Source organism: Aptenodytes forsteri, unplaced genomic scaffold (assembly GCF_000699145.1).
Source record: "Aptenodytes forsteri isolate BGI_AS27 unplaced genomic scaffold, ASM69914v1 Scaffold17, whole genome shotgun sequence".
NCBI lineage: Eukaryota > Metazoa > Chordata > Aves > Sphenisciformes > Spheniscidae > Aptenodytes > Aptenodytes forsteri.
The window spans coordinates 1,121,124-1,142,808 of record NW_008795027.1 but is presented as its reverse complement, the minus strand read 5'-3'; the positions used below and the strand labels follow the sequence as shown (position 1 = coordinate 1,142,808).

At 41.5% G+C, this 21,685-nt stretch overlaps 1 protein-coding gene across 1 annotated transcript in view; it reads right to left on the bottom strand.

Annotated features, from left to right (window-relative positions):
- Nucleotides 1-619: 619 nt before the first annotated feature.
- PHRF1 (PHD and ring finger domains 1) overlaps nucleotides 620-21,685 on the bottom strand; it is a 30,367-nt gene continuing 9,301 nt past the window's right edge. Inside the window, exons 6-17 of the mRNA XM_009276011.1 lie at nucleotides 19,011-19,108; nucleotides 18,275-18,447; nucleotides 14,233-14,362; nucleotides 13,733-13,869; nucleotides 12,717-12,904; nucleotides 11,788-11,907; nucleotides 9,615-9,769; nucleotides 5,969-8,761; nucleotides 5,176-5,252; nucleotides 4,234-4,494; nucleotides 2,787-2,915; nucleotides 620-1,573 (exon numbers count right to left, since the gene is read on the bottom strand). Of these exons, the coding sequence (XP_009274286.1) occupies nucleotides 1,439-1,573; nucleotides 2,787-2,915; nucleotides 4,234-4,494; nucleotides 5,176-5,252; nucleotides 5,969-8,761; nucleotides 9,615-9,769; nucleotides 11,788-11,907; nucleotides 12,717-12,904; nucleotides 13,733-13,869; nucleotides 14,233-14,362; nucleotides 18,275-18,447; nucleotides 19,011-19,108 (4,396 nt within the window). The 3' untranslated portion in view covers nucleotides 620-1,438. The remainder of the gene's footprint in view (nucleotides 1,574-2,786; nucleotides 2,916-4,233; nucleotides 4,495-5,175; nucleotides 5,253-5,968; nucleotides 8,762-9,614; nucleotides 9,770-11,787; nucleotides 11,908-12,716; nucleotides 12,905-13,732; nucleotides 13,870-14,232; nucleotides 14,363-18,274; nucleotides 18,448-19,010; nucleotides 19,109-21,685) is intronic.

The following is a 21,685-nucleotide window of genomic DNA, read 5'->3' as shown; positions in this document are numbered from 1 at the left end:
AAAAGAAGAGCTGCAGTTATTTGCTTTATAAAACTCATGCAGAGACCCTAACCGTTTTCTCTTTGAAGATGAGCAGCAAGACTGTCCTCGAAGAGGGCAGTTTCCGAATGCACTCTAAGAGGTTAGGAAAGCCCTCATGTAAGACGCGTTGCTGCCATCTGGTCCAACAGGCCACGGACATTCAGTTCCCGTTGAAGGGAAAGCCAGTTTCTAAGTTGTAACTTACTGGTTTTCTCTTCGGCTTCCCTGTTAAATATCTTCTCCCTAACACAGTTAGATGGGGAATGATGCTTTCTGTCAGGATCAAGAGTGCTGAATATATTTGTAAGTGACTGTATTTCAGATGATCACTTAAAAGATTGGTTGCTCTGCAGTACAAGCGGACAAGGAGTGCTTTTAAAGAAAGCAAGATGAAGTCGGTACGTGTGCTGAACTCCTTTGCTTCTTGATGGAAAAACCAGTCCTCCTACACAGAGGAGGAACAACAATTACTTATCCAACTCCAATCCTCTTCTAGAAACACAGTATTCCTTACGCAAGAGCCAAGTGTGCACATTTATACAGAATACCCAGGGCAAGAGGCAGCTGTAAGACAAACGACACCTGCTATAGGACTAAAACCATTCAAAATAACTTTATAAATTCTGTCACATTTCTGCTTTGTACATCAGTTCAACTTTATCCCTCCACCTTGTTACTGAAAATTCACAATGCTTGCTTTTTGTTTCATTTTTTCCTGAAAGGCAGACACAAAACCAGCCATCAGTGCATTATTTACAGAAGTGCAACACAGTTTCCCACCCCGAAATTAAACTTTTCACTAACAAGATACTTCCAACAGAACGTAAATAAACACCACGGCTTGAGCAGTGTTTCTGAAGTCAGTTTATAAAGGTTAGCTCATTTCTGCAATCCCCAAATAACAGAGCGAGTAAAGCTTCGCTCACCATCGAACGGGCTAAAAATACAACATTTCAAGTATTAAATCAGAAGTTTCTAAAGACAATCCATATTTCGATAAATAAACACAAGGGAAACAGTATACAGCTCTCAATATACTGTATATGAAAAGTGGTGTCCAGTTTCAAACTTTTAGCAAGACAGATGCACAGCCCAAAAATGTGATCAAAGTAACCCTGAAAACTGTAGCAATCCGGGAGTCTCAAACATTAATCTCTTCTGTGTTTCCCCTCGAATTACTCTGCTGGTCTGAGGCATTTGATTGTTATTTAGTTATTTAGTAGGTAATCCAAAAAAACCCCAAGTTCATTCCCATATGGAAACAATTCAAAAGAAGGTTCCACAGGTAAGTCCTATTATAATCTTGCTTCTCTGCACTTTATTGAATGAGATGCAACTGCAGATCTATTATTCCCTCTGGCATAGTGTTCGCAGCCAGAATAAGTTCAGTCAAAGTCATGCTGGCTGTGGCTTGCCCTCAGTTTTCCACTTCACGTGTATCTTCACCATCAGATTTCTTATGTTTCCTCATATGTTTGTATTTTTCCACATATGCCTTCACCAGATTAGCTACCTTCATAGGGTTGATCTCTCCACTTTTGCTGTGGCAGATCTACAAGGGATTAAAAAAGGCATTCGGTCAATTAACAGTACTACAGCAGTTCAGGCAGGCGACAGACAAATGATAGAGAAGCCCTAAGCTCCCCTGGGGGACCGATTCCTGCATAGGCCCTCGAGTCTCACAGCAGGATACATAAAGCAGAAAACTCAACAAGGATAAGAGTAATATTTTACTTCAAGCATTCCAGAAATGGCCCAGGGCTTATCTACTGAGCACGAACTGAATGCAGAAGCATCTCTGAAAGCAGAATTATTCATTTTTACTACAGGCTTTTCCGTCCAGCCAGTTTTACACAATACATGGTAACCAAGGAAGTGTTGATTTCCCATTTTTCTGATGATTTTGAGGAAGTGATGCTCAGATTAAAAGAATCTGGCAGTCTTGAGGACCCATTTTGAGCTATGGGAGAAAGAACGGACGCTACAAAGAACTTTATCAGTGTTCAGAGAAGAGTTCACAGTGACTTCAGCAGCAATTGGTGTTGCTCAGCTCTTCTACAAATCACACTTGAGGTTCATATGGGTCACATAGAAAATGTGAAATTGCAGCCATTATCTCAGGAATTTTGATTTATCATGGAATTTCTCAGTGATAGCAAGAATGCAAAGCAGGGAGCAAATACAGTTCTCTGGGGTATCATTTAACTGCCTTGACCACAAGGGCATTACTTGCTCTCACAAGACAACATTTACCTGCTGATCAGGTCTTTTTTAGCTATGATCTGGTCAGCACTAAGATTTGAGACAAAAGTCAACATCAGCCAAATTGCAAGGCCCTCTTGCAAAGTTCAGGGACACCACAGATGCTCAAGGAATTAATGCACAAAGTATTTTCTCACTTTATCAGAAACAGCTTGACGATTCTGGCCAAAGTTCTTAATGAGAGAGATTTGACCATTCTCACCCAAGGCATGTACCATGTAACATTTCAGCTCAGGCAGCTTAGCAATGTTCCGGACCACTGAAAACGCAATCTTCTAAAAGGAACAGTCTGACAGCTCTCATCAATGGCACCACTCAGTCCTGCTTAAAGCAACTATTGCTTCACCACAAGACTGCAGAGTATGAGTCAGAGTCCAAAGATCTGCTACTCAGTTACAGCATGTAATTGCTGAAGCTGGCAAGTGCAATCCAAAGTATCGCCACTTATATAACAGAGGATCCACACAGCTCCTCCTCTTCACTTCATTTCACTGTCACCTTACCTTTTGCACTGCTTTTCGAAGAATGTTCTTGTACTCCTCCTTTGTAATCTCCCTCTTCTGGTAAAAAGGTTTAATAGCAAGTTTCACTTCTTCCACAGCCCTTTCCTGCATGTGAAGCTTCTTCATGTACTGCACAGCAAAGAGAAGTTCGTTACCTTGTGCTATCTTGGGAATGGTTTCTGAATCTACTTTTCTTAGAAATGCTCTAACAATGAAAATACTCATTTCACAATTTCAACGACCCAAGTAAGAGCTAGCCTCAAAGTGATTTCCTTTACTGTAAATTGCAGTCTTGAAACAAATACCAGTTTGCACTATGAGGAACCCTTGTTTTGTGTAACATTCAGTCTATGTCTTAGAGAATGTGTTTTAAGCAAGTGACTACAATGTCCACTTATTAATTTTGGTCTCCTCCTTCCCTTCCAACAGCTCTGAAGTAAACATACATCCATCAAAAGGCATCAGATTCTAAAAGCAGCAAGTCATAGCTGCGAATATAAAGCTTCAGGTAGCTCTAAAGGCATTCTGAAAATTGCAGAGTTGCCTATAAATTAAGGATTACAGATGACATCAGAACATATTCTATCAAAACAAGTTGATAAAACCTCATAAATGGAGGTTTGGTAGGAAAAGTATCTTACTGTTTTGTTTTGTGGTAGAAAGTAAAATAATTGGCTAAGAAGTTTTTGTTCTTGTGTTAACATCTGCTATGCTTAAAGCAGATGGTCTGTATAGCAAACCCAAAACTCAGCAGCAAGGGACAGGTACTGCAAAAGCTCCAAAGTATTTTACTATGTCTGCATTTTCAGTGCTGATAAGCAGCAAGATACAGTCCTACCTCTCTATAGGACTGTTATAAGAATTGACATTAATTTCAAAGCTGGAAGGGAAAGGACAAAACCAGGTGTTTAGAGAAATTTGGACATTCTGGCTTCTGGAAAGTCCCTTCCAAACATTCATGCAAGAAAGTTTCAGAACTTTAAGAATGTATTTTAGATGTTTTAATATCTCTGTCTTATTGCGATGAAGCAGTAGAAAGTGGAAATTTTTTACACTGAGGGTGGTGAAACACTGGAACAGGTTGCCCAGAGAGGTGGTGGATGCCCCATCCCTGGAAACATTCCAGGTCAGGTTGGACAGGGCTCTGAGCAACCTGATCTAGTTGAAGATGTCCCTGCCCACAGCAAGGGGGTTGGACTAGATGACCCTTAAAGGTCTCTTCCAACCCAAACTATTCTATGATTCTATAATAGAGTAAATCCCAAAAGAATTCAAAGAAAGGATTGCCTGCCGCTCCTGGGTTAGCATAGTCAGTCACCAAAAACAATAGTGACAACACAGGCTGGGAAAATACAGTACAGAGAAAGTTAAAAAAACCCAAACTTTAATGAGCTGTTTAAAAGTTCAGATAATGTTATGCATTTGCTAATTGATAGCATTCACTCACTTCCTCGTTTTTCGTTTTATCCACCAGAGGTTTGGGTGCTTTGATCTTTTCTTCTGCGTTTCCAACAGAAGCAGCTTGGATTCCTGGTTCAGATGCAGTAGCCAGGCTGCCTGGCTCCGGAGTCAGGCTCTGTCCTGCCATGCAGCCAACTGCTGGAAGACTACCCTGCATGATAAACTGAACCGTGGGCTGGCTGACAGGGGCATAGGGAGGAAGGCTTGAGGGCAGAGGTGGCGTCAAAGGTATATTTTGACAGTACACCTGTGAAACAGATATCATTTTGTAAATGATATGCTTGTACTTACAAGAGAGAGCATCAGATCAGGATTTTCAGAGCACCTTTTATCCACTCAAACAGGCAAGTTTTAATTATTTTCTAGTAATTATTAGTAATTATTCAATAATTAGTAATTATTCAAATTACTAGTTTAAATCAGGGAGGCTAACATCCCAGCCCTCAGCTAGGTCTCTGTGCACCAGGAGCTAGCACCAGCCCCACTCACCTTTTAAGTGGTGGACAGCACAGACTGATGGCACAGACCAATGCCACCAGGCCAATTTTTACAGCCTGATCACAATCAGGGAGACGCTCACAGCTTCTCAAACAGCACCCACCTTTCCGCAAGTTACTGCTGAAAACAGAAGCTGCATGTATAGAGCAGAATTAAAAGAAAATGTGCTGCTTCAACTGTAAGGACCACCTGAGAGATTAAATGATTAGAGGATTGCTGAGGTGTATGGGCTATATGAAATGTACCACACGCAGAGGAAGGCGAACTCTGCCATGAGAGGAGGGTGTTGCACAACGAGGGCACAGATGAGGTGAGATGCCTTCCATGACACTTGGGTGCCAGCATAGAAACCAACCTGAGAGGAATCTAGATCAGGAAACATAGGCTCAGGAATCATATAATTGGTTGGAGGAGGCTCATTTAACTGCACCTGATTTAACGTTTGGTTCAAGTCCTCTGCTTTCCAGGCCCCTTCTTTTGCTCGCTGAAGTTTGTAAAATGGCATCCCTAGGTTCCCCAAGAGAAGGAAAAGAAAACACTTAAGAACAAAATAAACCTAATGAGTCAAAGATTCAAAGCCAATTATATTTAAAAAAGAAAAAAATAAAAAGGATCTAACAACAAAGCTAGATATAAAAGGATTTTGTTTAGCAGTCATCAACATTTTAAAGCTTCTGGTAATAGAGGACTTAACATCCCCTTGAGCAATTGCTTTTTACTGGGTTTCCATGAGAGTAACCAACGAGAACCACACAAGCAACTGTGTCAACACACATAGCACAGGGTCCCAAGCCAAACTGTTTCTAGCAGCTTTGGCTTAGCAGAGCTCACAAGAGCGAGCTACAGTGATTTGTCACGCTCCTTGGTTCCAAGAAGCATTTATAAATCCTGAAGGCAAAACAACCATTCTAGTTAACTGCAGAAAGGGTGGAACACGGGCTGCCAGTTCAGAAATTGGGTTGCAATACGTGCTTCACGGCCAAACAAGCTGCCAGTGGCTAGCTGAGCTGTGCTGACAGCATGTCCTCTCTGATTCATTAACACAACTCACCTCACAATTTCAACAAGTGCAAAATGCCAGCTCTCAGGATTGAAAACCACAGGATCACGCCAGCTCAGATGACAAAGCCGTTACACTACAACCAGGTTTAGCCAGGCACCGAAACCCTAAGCCTTACACAGCCTGCTTCAACTGCTGTTTGTTTTCCAAAAGAGAGACTTACTTGGAGCTTTTCCGGCAGACAATGTGCCACTTTCTTCCTCTTGAAGATTCCAGGTTACTCTTTTCACTGGTGCTTTTGATTTCAACGCAGGACCCTGAGGTACCACGTCCAGTTCAGGCTTACTGAAGTTACCAATTTTCTCATTTGACACAAGGCACTCATCTTTAACCTCCTTCACACAATCTATTATTTTGCTTTTGGATGAGCTTTGAATTGGTGCAGCCTCAGACGGAGCGTGCATGATAACTTCCTTCTTTGGGGGTGGTTCCATCAGAGAGGGACATAATGAAGTATTTTCTATTTTAACTGTAATCTCAAGGTTTGTATTGCTACAGCTACCAAGCACTGCTGGATCACTGCTACTCATTAATTCTGTTTCAGCAAAAGAATCCACATTGCCAATTGGAACACAAATGTTTGTGATCTCTGGCACAGGGAATGCAGTTTCACTGGTCACTTCCTGACAGATGGGCTCTACCTTTATAGTTTCTTGGGCCCCTCTCAGTTGAACCGGGGTCTCAGACTGTATTTCCTCAAGTTTGACATTTGGTTGGATGGTTATGGAAAGCTCTTCTAGTACTAGCTCCTCCTTTGGCTCTTGTTTGAAGGAATGGGGTTGCTCCAGACACCTGGACACATTTTCAACTGGAGGCTTTTGATCCTTTTCTGGTGGAGGAGGAAGCGAGGTCTCCTTTGATCTGTGTTTTCTTTCTTTGGAACGTGATCTCGATTGTGGTCTTTTTTCCTTTGATTTGCTGCTCTTGTGCTCCTGCGATCGAGATGCAGACCGAGACCGAGACCTCCACTTTCTCCTCTCCCGAGACCTGGATCTCGATCTCTTTCTGTCCCTTGACCTCAAGCTACTATCTTTATCATACCTCTCATAGCTTTTGTCTCTCCTGTGTTTCCGCCTTTTCGTCCTCTCAATGCTATTCGACCGGGAACGTTCCCTCCATCTTGATCTTGATCGAGACCGTCTTTTCTTTTTCCTATTTTCATAAAACTCAGAAGTACTTCCAGGACTACCTGAACGTGACCTAGATTTCCTTCTCTCCCTAGACCAAGAAATTTTTGCCTTTTTATCCTTGGTTTTATCCTTCGTTTTCTTTTTTTTAGATCGTTCATGACTGCTAGAACGGTCAGTAGAAGACCTCCTGCTCTTGGGTTTCAGTGTGTGTGTTTTGCTATACTCTTCTCCACCTGACCAAGAGGTAGATCTGGAGCTTCGGTCCCTTGAGTGTGCTCTATCCCTAGACCCTGATCGGGATCTCTTACGCTCTTTGACAAGTGCCTTTTTCCTTTTCATCTTCTTCTTGCTTCGGGAGCTGGAGTTTGAACAGGATCTGGAACATGATCGCCTCTCTGCTTGTTCTACCTTTTGGACTTTCTGCTGCCCATCATTCTTTGAGGGACTATCTGGTTCTAGTTTCACATTAATATTAGGTCTAATCAATTCTTCAGCATTAAAGAACACATTAGGGCCCTCTCTGCTTTCCTCCTTTAAATACTCTGCATTAGAAATTTGCTTAACAGCAGATGAAGTGCAAGGACTGCTTAGAAAGTCTTCCTCATCCATATTGTCTCGTTCCTCTGTATCAGAGATCTGTTCTACAATCCTGCTTTCTACTGTCACGTCATCATGAGACTCTGTGTTACTAGACGGTACGTCAGAGTCAGCCCCAGATCCAAATATATTTTCTACCACATAAGGGGTGAAACGACGGACTGTTTGAAATGTTTGAACTTTTGGATTTTCAATGGAAATAGTCCTGGTAATATTAGTTAGCGGGATCCCTGAGCCAAGCCTTTCAGGACTGCTGCTTGCTGAACTTGAGTCCGATCCTGTTGGCTCAAAGGGATCATATATTTCACTTTTGACCTGCTTTTTCTTAACTGAGAAAAGAGGTGAAGGACTCTCTTTCTGTTGCACTTTGTCATCCACAGGGCGGAAGGTGTTACAAAATCCTGGATTAGACAGTCTGCTGGGATGCCCTGCATTTCCAGGAATATTGATTTTAAAACTCTCGAAAGAGCTTGGGCCTTTGCTCCTCGAGGTGCCCAGTAGCGATGAACTGCTATACACGCCTGTATTGGTAGAAAAAGACACCCCGCTTGTATGTGTTTGTTGCTGAGATTCCTTGGCATTTGACTTCTGACTTTCCACCTTGCTACCCTTTCCCGGCTGATTAGTGCTCTCTCTGCCAGTCAGCTGGGTTATACAGGAGCTGGGGATGTCACAGCTTTGGCTTCCTGTGGGTTCTGGCTCCACCTGCTTGCTGCTGGTTTCCTTTTTAATCTTTGGTATCCTGGGAAGCTCAAAGATGTCAATTCTCTTGGGAGGTGGTTTTAATGGCTGCCTCACAGTTACAGCTTTTGAGCCCAAATTCAGGTTGTAGCTCAGGGGCTTTGAAGATGAGTCAGTGGGTGCAAAGTTTTTAGAGTTTCCATTAAATCTGGGCATTTCATCTAACTTAGAGCCATGCCTGCTCAGAGTAGCTATATTCTGAGGCTGAACAGACCTGGGTGCCACTGAATATTCTGATTTTACAGTTGCCTTTTCTGACATAGTCTGTGCAAGGTTTGCTGCAGGCTCAATCCTGCTCAGTGAGGGTAAAGGCAATGAAAACAAGCTTGAGGAAGAGGGTCTGGTGCGAGTACTCAGCCCCGAGGAAACTGAAGGTCCAGCAATGGAGCTGCTTGCTGTGGTCCCTGAGTGCACTGTACTTGTTTGGGTGTTACGTCCTGAACCATCATCCATTCTTGAGTCATTCGCTGATTTTCTATGAAGTGGAGCTATGGCATACAAGCAAACAATTAAGCTTTTCAGTACGTATCTGGACATTTTCCCCCAACATTAAAAGAAGTACTGAGCTAATTATTTTAAGTTCCACTTTGGTTTGCAGACATACAGTAATAAGGCAGTCCAATAGTTCTTTTGGTCAGATGCTCAAGGTTTAGTGCCAGACAACTGCATCTTTGAAGTAAACACTAATGTTTAGGAAATAAATTATTCTGTTCTGTAGATATCGCCAGATTCATGTTTATTATCCTGTAATCACTGATTGATAAAAATGACTATAACAGAGGATGTTATAGGTACTTATTTTAAGAATAAAGCTCTAAGTTTCAATTTTAAGAGATTCTTTCCAAATAATACCATGCCAAGGGAAGACACAGCTGAAGATGCTAGCATGTATTCTAGAGCTCTACTTTTGCAAAGAAACTTCTTGACAAGGTCCTCATCACTGCTCTTCAAACCGAAGTACAGTTCACAGGCATGGCAGCAATGCATGACAAATGCCAGAAGAATTGGGTACTAAGCTATCTCTGCTCTATCCAGTCCTCCATTTTTTATAACAAAGCATGAGACTACAGTGCAGTACTTTTGAAAGAAGAAAACTACCTATTAAAACCAAAATCCTCCAGTAACGCCTCAGCTCTGCAATTAAAACAGAGACAAGTAACACTATTTCAGCACATACGTAAGAATCTTATTAGACGGATTACTGCTGGCAACTACTGAATCTATCCTACATATTCAAATGCTCAATAAGAATATCCCTATGTTTGAAGCTATGCAGCCTGTAGGACCAGGGCATGGATGAAACAAAGAGACTAATTGCACTATGAAGTGTCAAACCCTTACCTGCCTTCTTTGCCGTCAGTGAACCATCTCTGTTGATGACCACATCTGAACTACTCATCATGAGAAAGCTCTGTCCAGACAGGATACTTCCCAACAGATCAGGCACAGGGGCAGCTTCTGCTTCTTGATCAGGACTCAAGGCAGGTACACTGCTTCTGCATGTTTCAGAGGGGTTATATTTCCTTTACTCTTACAGCACTTGTTCTATACACACACATTACATCAAAAAGAAACCAAAATCAAGGGCATAAACAGAGGTCAGCCAGGGAAGTTCACTTGTAGTTTTGGCTTCACTAGAGTCATTCAGGCCCCATCTCCCTCTGACAAAGAGAAGGAGAAGCTTTTACTGACTTTCCACAGGAACACAACAGGATAGGAAAGCATGTAATCATACCAGAGACCTTTGGTAAGCAAATGCTTTTAATCTTATTTAAGAGTGGTGCTCACTGTGTTGTGTATCAAGATTAACTTTCCAGTGCATTTAAGATGCATTTTTGAAATGTAAACCATTGTTCAGCACTTCAGAGATATTTCCATCCCAGCTGCCTCTCTTCCCCACACCAAATCACGATCAGAAATGTATTCCTCAGGCCTACACCGCTATCTAAAAAAATTGATGCAGCTTGAACCAGTGTTTAGCACCAGTCAGAATACACATAGGTGCCTACTGGTAGGGTAGCTAAGAGCATGGCATAGGAGGAATTACACTGAAAAACAGCAGCAATGCTCCCACACATGGGACAACACAAACACTCCCCTTTATGCATTACTCCATCTTATGAAAATGGTTTAACTGTAAGTTCTCTGTTCTTGAAATATGGACTGAAAAGGTTTGAGTGGTTTTGGTGTTGGGGTGTGGCTTTTTTGTTTTTCTTTCTTTGTTTTTGTGTTGGTGGGATTTTGGGGTTTGTTTTGTTTGTTTTTTTTTAAAAAAAACTTCAAAAGGGACCAATAGACCCAGCTCTTTGAGGGAGCTACGTTTCATTTCTGTATGACCACAAAGCAAGCTTTCCAAACATAATGCACACCAAAAACCTGTAATAACATACAACAGAAAGACAAAACGGAAAGGCTAAAAGAATTGTCTGCCCAGGCCAGACCAGGAAACTCACTGTAGTCCAGGCAAGTCAAGCCTGGAAGAAGAGCTGAATTTCAGCTAATCAGTTCCACCTTCTAAACAATGCTACTCAAATAACTCAGAGAACATGGAAAGCTTCTTGAAAGGTTTCCTTCAGGATTGAGATGGGAAAGGTAGAGAAATATTCCAAGTTATCATAGAAATATACTATCTTAATCCTGAAAAACCAACCTTTGCCATAAGTCAGATGCATTAGAGGACAGCCATGTAAACCTCTCACACCTTTAATCATTTAAGCTGAGCTCCCTCCATTTCTTCTAGTCTTCAGCTCCCTCAGCTCTGCAGTTTTCTGTGACTTGGCTGGTACCTGCCTCAGTCATTTTCCCCATCCCTTTTCTTCTAGTCATGCTCCTGCTCCCTGTGTCCTACCCCTTTGCACTGCGTCCTACACCCCAGTCCTGAAAACTCACTGTGGCTGCCAGCGGGAGGCACCCAGCAATGCTCCCTGGCCCTGGTGGGCACAGGGGCATGCAATTTGCACACACACAGACATCTGTCAGACAGCAAAGCAACTGTTAAATTGCAGGATCATACAAAGAGTTTTCTCTCAATTTTCTGAGCTCCAACAAATGGCAGAGGAATGGGGTGAGGTGGGTACATCCCTCATCTCCTCCTCTGGATGTACAATTAAATTCCCCAGTCCCCTCAAATAAGCAAGCAGTTTTTTAAGGATTAATGAGACTGGGATTTAAAACATACTAATGGAGTTACTAAATGATCCTGAAACAGAAAGCAAGAAGAGGCAGATTAGGGTGGAAATACCAATTTGAAATTTCAGTGCAATAGTTAGAGCTATTGTGAAAGAATAAGTGTGTGTCCTTCAACATAAAAAAAGAATTCTTGCATAAAATGCTGTGGTTATTTATCTACACATGTGCAGGCATGCGCACGCACGCGCACACACACACACACACTCTCTTTCAAAATACTTGGGTAAGAAAAGAGTTAAACCAGGATGATCACCCAGTTTGCTCTTTTGTTAGGGTCATTAGACAATTAAGAAAAATATAATAAAATAACTTGATGGATTTTTACCTGGGAAGTCCCACAGAAATAGGTCTAGCTACAGGACGGTGAGACCTCAGTGCTGACTGGGAGAGAACTCTCCTTTTGGCACTCACTGGTGAATCTGGATTTGCTGGAACCTCTTCGTTACTGTGGGTAAAACACACACACACGAACCCTGAAATTGTCTAAATGTTTTTCATGTCAAATAGATGAAGTAGATAACACTGTTAGGACAGATATGGTTAGAGAGCATCATTCGTTTTATTATGATACATTAAAAAAGATTTGTGTAATATACTTATTTTCTGTGGCTACGCAAATAGAACAGTGTAACTCAGTCAGCAGAGATTCAAATGTAGATTTTTATTTTTAAAATATTAAATGGGTCATTTCCTTTTATGAAAGGATCAAAAATTCAGTGGAAAATTCAATTTCACCAACAATATTTAAGATGCCCCCTCCCCAAAATCCAAAGCTTAAGAGTGACACAAACTATGGCATAGTAAGATTCCTCTGGAATTTGAAGTGTCTGGAAAAGTGAAGACGGAAAAAGGAGAAACATGGAAGATTCCACAGGTCCATTTAATTCTATGTGAAGTCACTGTTTATTGTATACCAAATACGCTAGCTATCTTCACTTAAAATAAATAAATAGAAAATGACTGATTAGGATCCGACTCCTTCAGATTCTAGCCTTTAAATAACGCCACAGATCTTATTAAAGGTTTTCACAAGGCTTATTATTTCAGCAAACCTCTTTAAAGAAGGCTGATTCTTTAAGAGCTCAGCAACTCGGCCAAGAAGGAAAGAAAGAACAGGCCAATATGTTATTATGAGCTGTGTATCCAAAGCTGTCTTCAGATGCGAGATCTACACTCTGCAAAAAGTCACATGTACAAACAACCCGACACTTGCGAAATTATCAGGTCCCTGATCACAATCCAGAGATATCTTACCTTTCATAAGGATCCAACTCATATGGATCTCCAAACACAGACAGAGAAGCTGCACCAATATCTGCTCTCATCAGACCAAGTGAGGGCTCTGTTGGTTTGTACATTGAAGGAAGCAAGGCCCCACGCACAGGTTTACCAAGACCAAGAGTTCTTGCAATACGGGAGCGAGCAGTAACCTCATTTTTCAACTGCACAGATAAAGAGATTGTGTTATTTGTATGTTAGGGCAGGTACGCACCCTGGGTTTAGCCTAAGTGAAGAATTTGGGGCTTTAAGTATAGACATCAGGTTACTACCGTCAGTAGCAGAAGTGGTGTGCATTTATTATCTATATTTATTTTATAGCATTTATTAAACTTTTAACTGTGGCCTATATGTCACTGCATACAGAGACTGCAGGTATCAGATTGAAGTGACCAGATAAGTTTCTAAAAATCTTTAATGTCATTCAAAATTGTCAATTGCTTATTAAAGGCTGGAGGGACAGTTCTGGCTGTAGGATGTAAACTCTAGTTAAGGTAGCTGAGGACAAAAGTCAAGCCGGTGCAGAGCGTTCAGTATAGTTCACATGAGAACACTATCCACAACTGAAAGGGATTCTGAGAGCCCTTACGGCTGATTAACTGGGTTTGCAACAACACAGACACAAACATCCATAGCCTATTAAAAAGAGTAGGTGGTGGCAATTTTAACTGAGCTTGCATCAGTACCAAGTAAACACTACAGCTGAATGGCAAGGCATAACGGAAAGCCTGCAGGACATGCTTTACAGTGTGATCCCTGCAGTGCAGGTAACAGGATTTGTCAGCAAACCCAGCAGGCCTGCCTGGAAGTTGCAATTTGTTTCCATGTACAGCATCTTTCTGGAGTACACTGGACACATCCTGCACATACTCCCACCAGAAAAAAGTTATTTGCTATCATTGTAAGACAGCACTTTTTCCATTGAATCCCACGTTACAGTGCTTTTACAGATGGCTGAAAAATGGCAGATACTGACACTGGCAGAAACTCACATGTGATCTTACTCTCATCTTTTTCCCCCTTTTCTTTATCAGACACTTGCGTCTCTTCAGCTGTGTCCCTGAACTCTTCTTCCCAGCAGAAGATTTTGTCTGAGTTCTTTTTTTGCCTCCTACTTTCTTCCTCCTACCTGATGGGACAAAAGACAACCAAGTATCAGGCTAAGTGCTGGCAGTGCATTTTATGCTGTACTCCCTTTTTCATTCCCCCATGGCACACAAAGCAGCTCAAAGAGACCTACAGTGTGCTGCAACAGTATAAAACAGCAGAGCAGAAAAAGTAAAATCATTAGGATTTATTTAAAAGCAACCTTCAAGACACTTCTGGGCAGAGGCAGTATGGGGAAAGAAGAAAATGCATGTGGTATACTTCTGTAGCTGCACAGGTGTGGCAGCATACAGATGATCTAGAGTATTTTGTATGATTCAGGCTTATCTTCCCAAAGCTTTTATTCTTGCAGGTGGAAACCACGGAAGGTGTCCGATGCCCTTACCTGTTTTTCGTTTCTGCCTAGTAGGAGCCCGCGGTGTAAGAGGACGTTGGTAGATGGCTGTGTTTAGGCCTGCTACAACTGCCTCAATTGTTTCATCCAGAAGAGAGGACATGAGGTACCTTGGCACGTGCTGCATGGGGGATTAGAAGTTACATGATACAGGCATCTAAAGGTCAGCAACAAGTTAGTTATAAAAGCATTTTATGAAGAATGGATTTGAGATTCGAATGAGAAGCACCCATGTCACCAAGCTGCCAGTTAAGCAATTACGTCACCTTTCTCACCTACTGACTGTCATATTAAGGAGAACATGACCTTGCTCTTCAGCCTCCCTCAGTATTACAAGTCATGGCTAGCCTAACTCTGACTCTTTAAATGAGAACAATTCCCGAGATTGACATTTCCTTAATGAAAAAGTTCACTTAAGAACTTTTCCAAATCCACCTAACTGACTGCTGGCTCATGCAGCAAAGTGCGATGAGCAAAGACTAAAAGCCAACACAGTACAGGTCTCCTGTCTTACACTCCTCATTCTTTAGGTCAGATTTACCTAATGCTGTGAAACATGTCCAGAGGCAACATTTCAAACACACACCCCAGGTAACTCACTGAAATGGCAGGTGAGAGTCCTCCTCCAGAGCATCACTTCATTGCGATAAGCAGGGGCTGCTCCTACAAGGTTCAAATTCCTCTTCCTCTCTATACTCAAGGGTCAACCACATTTAAACAAACACATTTGAAGCATATGGATTCTGAACCACCAGCCTCAGAATGTGAACTCAAAGCCTCCTTCCTGAGCAAACATAGCACAGGTTTGTTCCTTCCTTCGGTTGAAAAGACATTAAGAGCAGGCTTCTTTCAACAGCTATGTTAAGTTTGCCATGCCCACACCAACTGTGTTCCTAAAATGTCATAGAATCATAGAATGGTTTGGGTTGGAAGGGACCTTTAAAGATCATCTAGTCCAACCCCCCTGCCATGGGCAGGGACATCTTCCCTACCCCCTTCTCCTTTCTTCAAGCAACTACAATGCATCAAGAATTAATAAAGTTTCATATGAGCGTAGTAGATGCAAAAACGCCTCTGATGTTACAGATTATTCACTGTGCTTACTTTCTACCAAAGCATATGCATCAGATCCTTGTACATTTACGAAATGTGTATGTGGCATGAACACTAGAGGAGAATGGCTTTACAGTATCTTGCAGTGGCAAAGAAGCTTCAAACTGCAAAATGTTTGAAGATAGAATATGCCAACAGAAATATATACTTCAATTCATCTTACTATGGAAGTAATTTCACCAGGCTTCTCTGTTAGTATCACTAATGCATACTCCAAACTATTTTACTGAGCTATTTTTATTAGAATGCCATTGTTTTAAGTATCGTGGGTGCCAATAAATACTACATAAGGTTCTCTGATTTGGAGGAGAACAGGATGGAGTAAAGAAAGCCCTGAACATTAGCCTAAACATATTTATTTTTCTAGAAGGACCTAAAGCAGTGCGTCTAGTTAACCACCACTAGTTTAGGCACCCACAGAACAACAGATGAATTACAAAACAAACTGCTTCCCTGAATACTAAAGCTTTCCGAGGATCTGGAATCAGCATCTCTCTATGCTTTGAGGACAAGAGCTTACACACTCCTTAACCAGAGGAATTAAGCTTCAGTCAACTCAAGGTACGAGATAGAATAAGATGTACTTTTATTCAGAGACAAAGGGAGTAAGTAATAGTGCCTTTCTAGGTATAGTTTGTAATAATCTCCGCAGATTGAGAGGTGGAGCTAGGAATGGCTTCTTGAATGGGAAGTATTGGGCTCCCAGGCTTACACTACTATGCAACAGTAAAGTCCCCAGGCACCTCCTCTCTCATCTGCAGGAGACAGCTACACGCTATTGCTAAAACAACAGGTAGGGAAAGAAAGAAAAGCACTAGCAGTTACTTTACACAGCCTTCCACCTCAAACAATACTCTTCTACAGTTATTTTTTTCAACATATAGCCCTGACAACTCAGATGTAATTTCTTAACAACAATGCATCAAATTGTTCATCAAGTTTTTCTATTTTATTAATTTTTCTAAAGTTGAAATTAAAAGGCCTGGGTTTGGAGACAGGGGGGTTGGCAGTGAAATTAGATGACCTCCACCATGGAGAACATTAATTTAAGGACTGCTAAAACAGTCTGGGAAGTCCTTAAATCAAGGGAAAAAAGCACGATAAAAAACTTAAGGCGAGCTAGATCTTCGTTCATGACACCTATTTCAAACTGTACTTACTGCTGTAATTCAGATCATTTGGGATGTGCTACAAATTTCTCTCCTCCCACTTACAATGATTTTGAAGAGAAATTCAACAGGTAAATTCCGGGGAGCTAATTAACAGTAGACTGTTCTTCCCAACCAGCAGGAAGGTAAGATAATGGAAAACCTCCACTTTTCCCCCCAGATTTTGGCATTTTGTTTTGCTTCCCTTAAGCCTGTCCTTATTTACCTTTATTTCTTCTGCCTGAAGTTACAGAACATAGAAGTGTAGCTCATGAAGTTGAGGCACTTCACAATCTCAAGTGCATTTCCTTTTTCTTTCTTGCCTGACCTTTACAACTGGATTACAAGGGCAAGCTTAATCTGCCAGACCTCCTACCGCCAGCTCAGTCTTTTCCCAGTCTACACTTCACACTCCAAGGACAGCGTTTATAGTGGACCCAACCTGAAGTCCACGGCCAACTGACCAACTTGAAGAAATACTTAGTTTTATCCACTCTTCCCTTCTCCCTCTTTTCTACATTTTCCTATCTTTGGAAAAAAACTGGCTTAATACAATCAAAACTAAAATGGCTGACAATAGTCAGATGAAACCAAGTTTATTTTCATAGAATCATGGAGTAATTCAGGTTGGACAGGATCTCGGGGTGTCCCTTAGAAGGGTCTGACCTTTCTTTCACTGGTCAACACTGAATTCAATCCAGGTTGGTTAGGCCTTTCTTCAGGCAGGTGCTGAAAGCCACCAAAGATAGAGATTTCAAAAACTGTCCAAGCAACCTATTCCCATGGTTGACCATGCCCAACAATTTTCGCCATGTCAAGTCAGATCCTCCTCTTCCTTTCTAAAGTTGTAGGATTTCACATGTTTCTACCAAATTCAACAGCAGCATTAATGAAGAACCAATTAACGTATCACTAGTCCCATGGAGGTTATTTACAGGCTCTGCTACCACACTAAGTCACCATATGCTCCTGTGCAATTTAAGGCTTTTTATATTTATGCAAGTGACAGGTAGAGTGCTTTCGCTAAAGCCAGAGGGCAAAGCAGGCAGGAGATCCCCAAGTTTGAAAGTTCTCAGTTTGCAGCGTACTAATTATTACCTAAAGGATGGTTAATTATCCCAGCCAACAGAAACATCCAGAAACATCTCTGCTGCAGTCATCTTCAGTAAACAGTTCAATGAGTAAAGGATTTGAGGGATACTTTCTTGCATAGATTCTCTGGTACCTGTTAGTGTGGTTGAACTCACAGTGCCACATCATCGAGGACACTAGCATCTGGGTTTTTTCAATAAGAGGCTGATTTTCACAAACATAGAAATCTTAAAAATATTAAATTTTTCTCTTCAATTTGGCTGAAGGTGGTCAACAGGTTCTACCGCTATCAGAAAGGGGGTAGGAGGACAAACAAGCAAATACACAAGTGTCAAATAAATATGCCCTGTCTCCGCAAAAAAGCATGCTAAAAGGCAGAAGTGGTGCACAAACTGTGCATTAACAGTCACTGGGAATAAAAATACAATTTTGCTCACAGCTGAGGTGACAAAAATGCAGATTAAGAAAGGAAGCTACTGCAGATTTCAAAACAGAGAGTCTTGGTCATGTGCTGCACTCAATTTGCACATGTTCTACATCTGAATTTAAAAGAACTGCACAACTACTAACCATTGTGCTATGGACAGTCAACACAGACAACTGAGCTACTTAAGGGGGGACTTATTTCAACTCTTCCAAAAGGTTCTTCTAGAGGCTCATTAGCAAATGCTCCTAAATACCTGAATTTGTTGCGCTGTTGTTATCCGGTTTCTGTTCACTGTTGCCCTAACTCGTTCGCTCTGCCGAGTTCTGGCTATAGCTCGGGTTCGGACATGAGGGCGTAGCCTACTGGTGGTAGGAATAACATCAGCCATGAGGGCAGCAACCTCTTCTTCACTGACATGATCTGTATCTTGAAAGAAAAGATGCCCAGGTCACTTGTCTTTCTACAGGTGAAAGCCTTTCAAGAATTTTGGACAAAAAAAAAAAAAAAAAAAAAAAAAAATCAGTATTCCCTTTCTTAAACCTATCACCTCCAAAGGCAGACGTTATCCTCTCAAAAGGAAATGAGCACAGACACCACTGCTTCAGACTGTTACACAGAAAGATGATTTTCTAGGTAACAGAAATTGCTGCTACCTTGGCAATCTGAGGTCAGGATACTAATAAAATCTTTCCAATGTAATACAATGCAATTGCACTAAGGTGCCGGGCTTGCCTCAGGAAGGTAAAAGAATGCTTATAAGAAGCAGTTCCACAGGTAGTAACTGCAGATGAAAATCTTAATAAACAAGATCCTCTTATCAGTCAAGAGTTCAAGTCAACTCTTTAGGTTCAAGATAGAATGCCTATCAAAACAATTATTTAAAACAGATAAAACCAGGGGTTAAATATCTCTTCAAAACAGCACATGCTTCACATCATCTAAGTCAGGAGAAAAATATTTACTTTGAATGGATACCACGAAACCCTTACCTGCAGCAGCACTGACACCCATGGGGGCACAGGCTGGACAGAACCATTCATCTACAGGGACTTCACTCAGAGGTGGATTAAGGCATTCCATGTGATACCTTAAGAAAAGGAAAAAAAGAAAAAAAAATTCAAACAATGTGCTCCTTACCAAGGGAAGGGAGCCTTTTACCTCTATCCACATGCTACATAAGGTGGACACATTTTCTTAAGCTTGAAACTACGGTCTACACATCTACTTCTACCGAACTCCAGAGAAACAATGCTACCTGATAGTTATATAAGGGTCTTCAATTCCAGATGATATTTTGATCACTTTAGGCTCAAAAAAGCTCAGAAAAGTGAGCGTTTTTCCCTTGCTGTGTGGTGTATTGCTTGTCATTTGAACCCAAGCTGCAAGAAATGTGCAGATGCAAAACTGATGGTGTCAAAGAGAAAGGAGAGAAGTATTGTGGTGCTGGGGAGACAGGCAATCAGGAAACAACATCAGTTTCCTGCAAACCAACATAGTATTAACGTTACTGGTACTTATGAACATTTTATTTTGCATGACTAGACACAGGTCAACTGTAATGCCTTGTTACGTTGAATAAACGCATTGCATCCCACATATACCTGGCATGATTAAGACAACTGGTGATAAGGATTTCTGTGTAACTGCACAAGCTAGGTTGCAGAGCATTGGTCAGTCACTGACTTCATACAGCTGCTTGCAGGACTGGAGACTAACCACACTGACTTCCAAATAACATCCAACTGAGAACTGTGCTCGTCCTTATCAAAGCTCAAAGGGAAAGAAGAGAGCGTGATGCTCCCTTAGGTAGGCCTTTCGAAATGTTCTCTACCCAACAGGCTGAGCAGCTAGACCAAACAAACAGTCTCACCAACGACTTACAGAGAAGCTACCCAGGAAAGCCTTTCAACATTACCCAACTTGGGTTCTGTAATCTGTTCAATTCCATTTTCAGCAATTAAAACCCAGCCAAAGCGACATGTGTTAGTAGCACAGATTTTTTGAAGCAACTCGTGTTCAAGTTACACTCCTAAAAAGAATTAAAACAGATTTCCCAAGTAAATGAGATACTTCCCATGAAAACCAAGTGCTTAGACCAACTTCCCTAGGCAAAGGACACGGGGAGACCACAGCCTTCAAGTAAGAGTTTCAGCTTCAAATTAGCAGTATTTCTATGACCAACTTTGTTCTTTTTCTAAAAGGGGAAACCCTACTGTTACTCCTGATGTACAGTGTTTAACTCTGAAATAAGTAAAGGAAAAAGAGTGAAGCTCTGTTTCACCTTCCCATGCCAAAATTCACTGCCTGATAACATATCTCAGTGCCTGGCCACAGAGTAAGAAAAGGGAAGGAACATCCATCTGATGCTCTAATTGCATTTTATAGCAATACAAAAAAAACCCACAGAGAGACTACAGCTGTTAATCTACCTTCCACCCACCACCCCAACTTCAGACTGTGTCTTTCAAACCTCTTGCCAACCACTTTGTGATAAACTCAATTTGCAGCTAAACTGTCAAAACCGCCAATATTATGTTTATACTAAAATATATTACTTGTCAATACAAAATGGAATATCATGTCCTTCTTGCATGAAAGGGTACACCTTAGCAAATGAGATTTGACACTCTTTCACAGACTTAAGAAGATGAAGTTGAAAAATTATGTTTGCAACAAATCATTACTTTAAAATTAGAGTAGCAAAGTATTTTCCTTCTCTGGGAGAATTCATTCTCCAACTGCCAGCTACCAGGAATGAGATCATTTCCCCAAAGTAGTATTCTCATACGTAATATTGTTAGCTTCAGGCCAAAGTCCTAACAAAAGTACTTGTAGCAAGAACTTCATTATATACTTTTCAAATTATCTCTGGGAGTTCTGAAGTCACGTTATGACCCACTTGACAAGCAAAGACTTTCACCCCTAAAACTTTGGACACTGGAGAACCTATTGCAACAGCTATCTAGGGTCCCCTGGATAGGGAAAGAACCTCATCACACAGAAAACCATCATAACAAAACTTGATGCCAGATCTTATAGAACGATAAGGTGATACTTGTTTTAGAAAAAAAACCCCAAAACCTCGAAGTAAATTGATTTTACTCACACTCACTCTCTCAGGTTCATTTACCTGCTGCCTGGCACAGCAAGTATGTCTCCTCTGTGATTACCCCACCTTCCCAGGTGCCCTTGCGTAATAGGTATGAGGCTGTGCGAGTGGAACTGAACAATAACGAGGATGATGGTTCATCTAGCTTGGAGGTGTCGCCAAGGTTAAGTCAGCCTACACCCTGTGTCAAAACTGCTTCCATAAAGAAAAAAGATGGGTCATTGTCATAGGAGACTCCCTTCTGAAGGGAACAGAAGGCCCAATATGCAGATCGGACCTACTTCTTAGGGAAGTCTGCTGCCTCCCTGGGACCCGGGTTAAAGATGTGAACAGAAAGCTTCCTACCCTGGTACGGCCCTCAGATTATTATCCATTATTGATTTTTCAGGTAGGCAGCAATGAAGTTGCAACAAGAAGTCCGAGGGCAAGCAAGAGAGACTTCAGGGCCTTGGGACGACTGGTTAAGGGATCAGAAGCACAAGCAGTTTTCTCCTCTATCCCTCCAGTTGCAGGGAACGATGAGGGAAGAAACAGGAAGAGCCAGCAGATCAATAC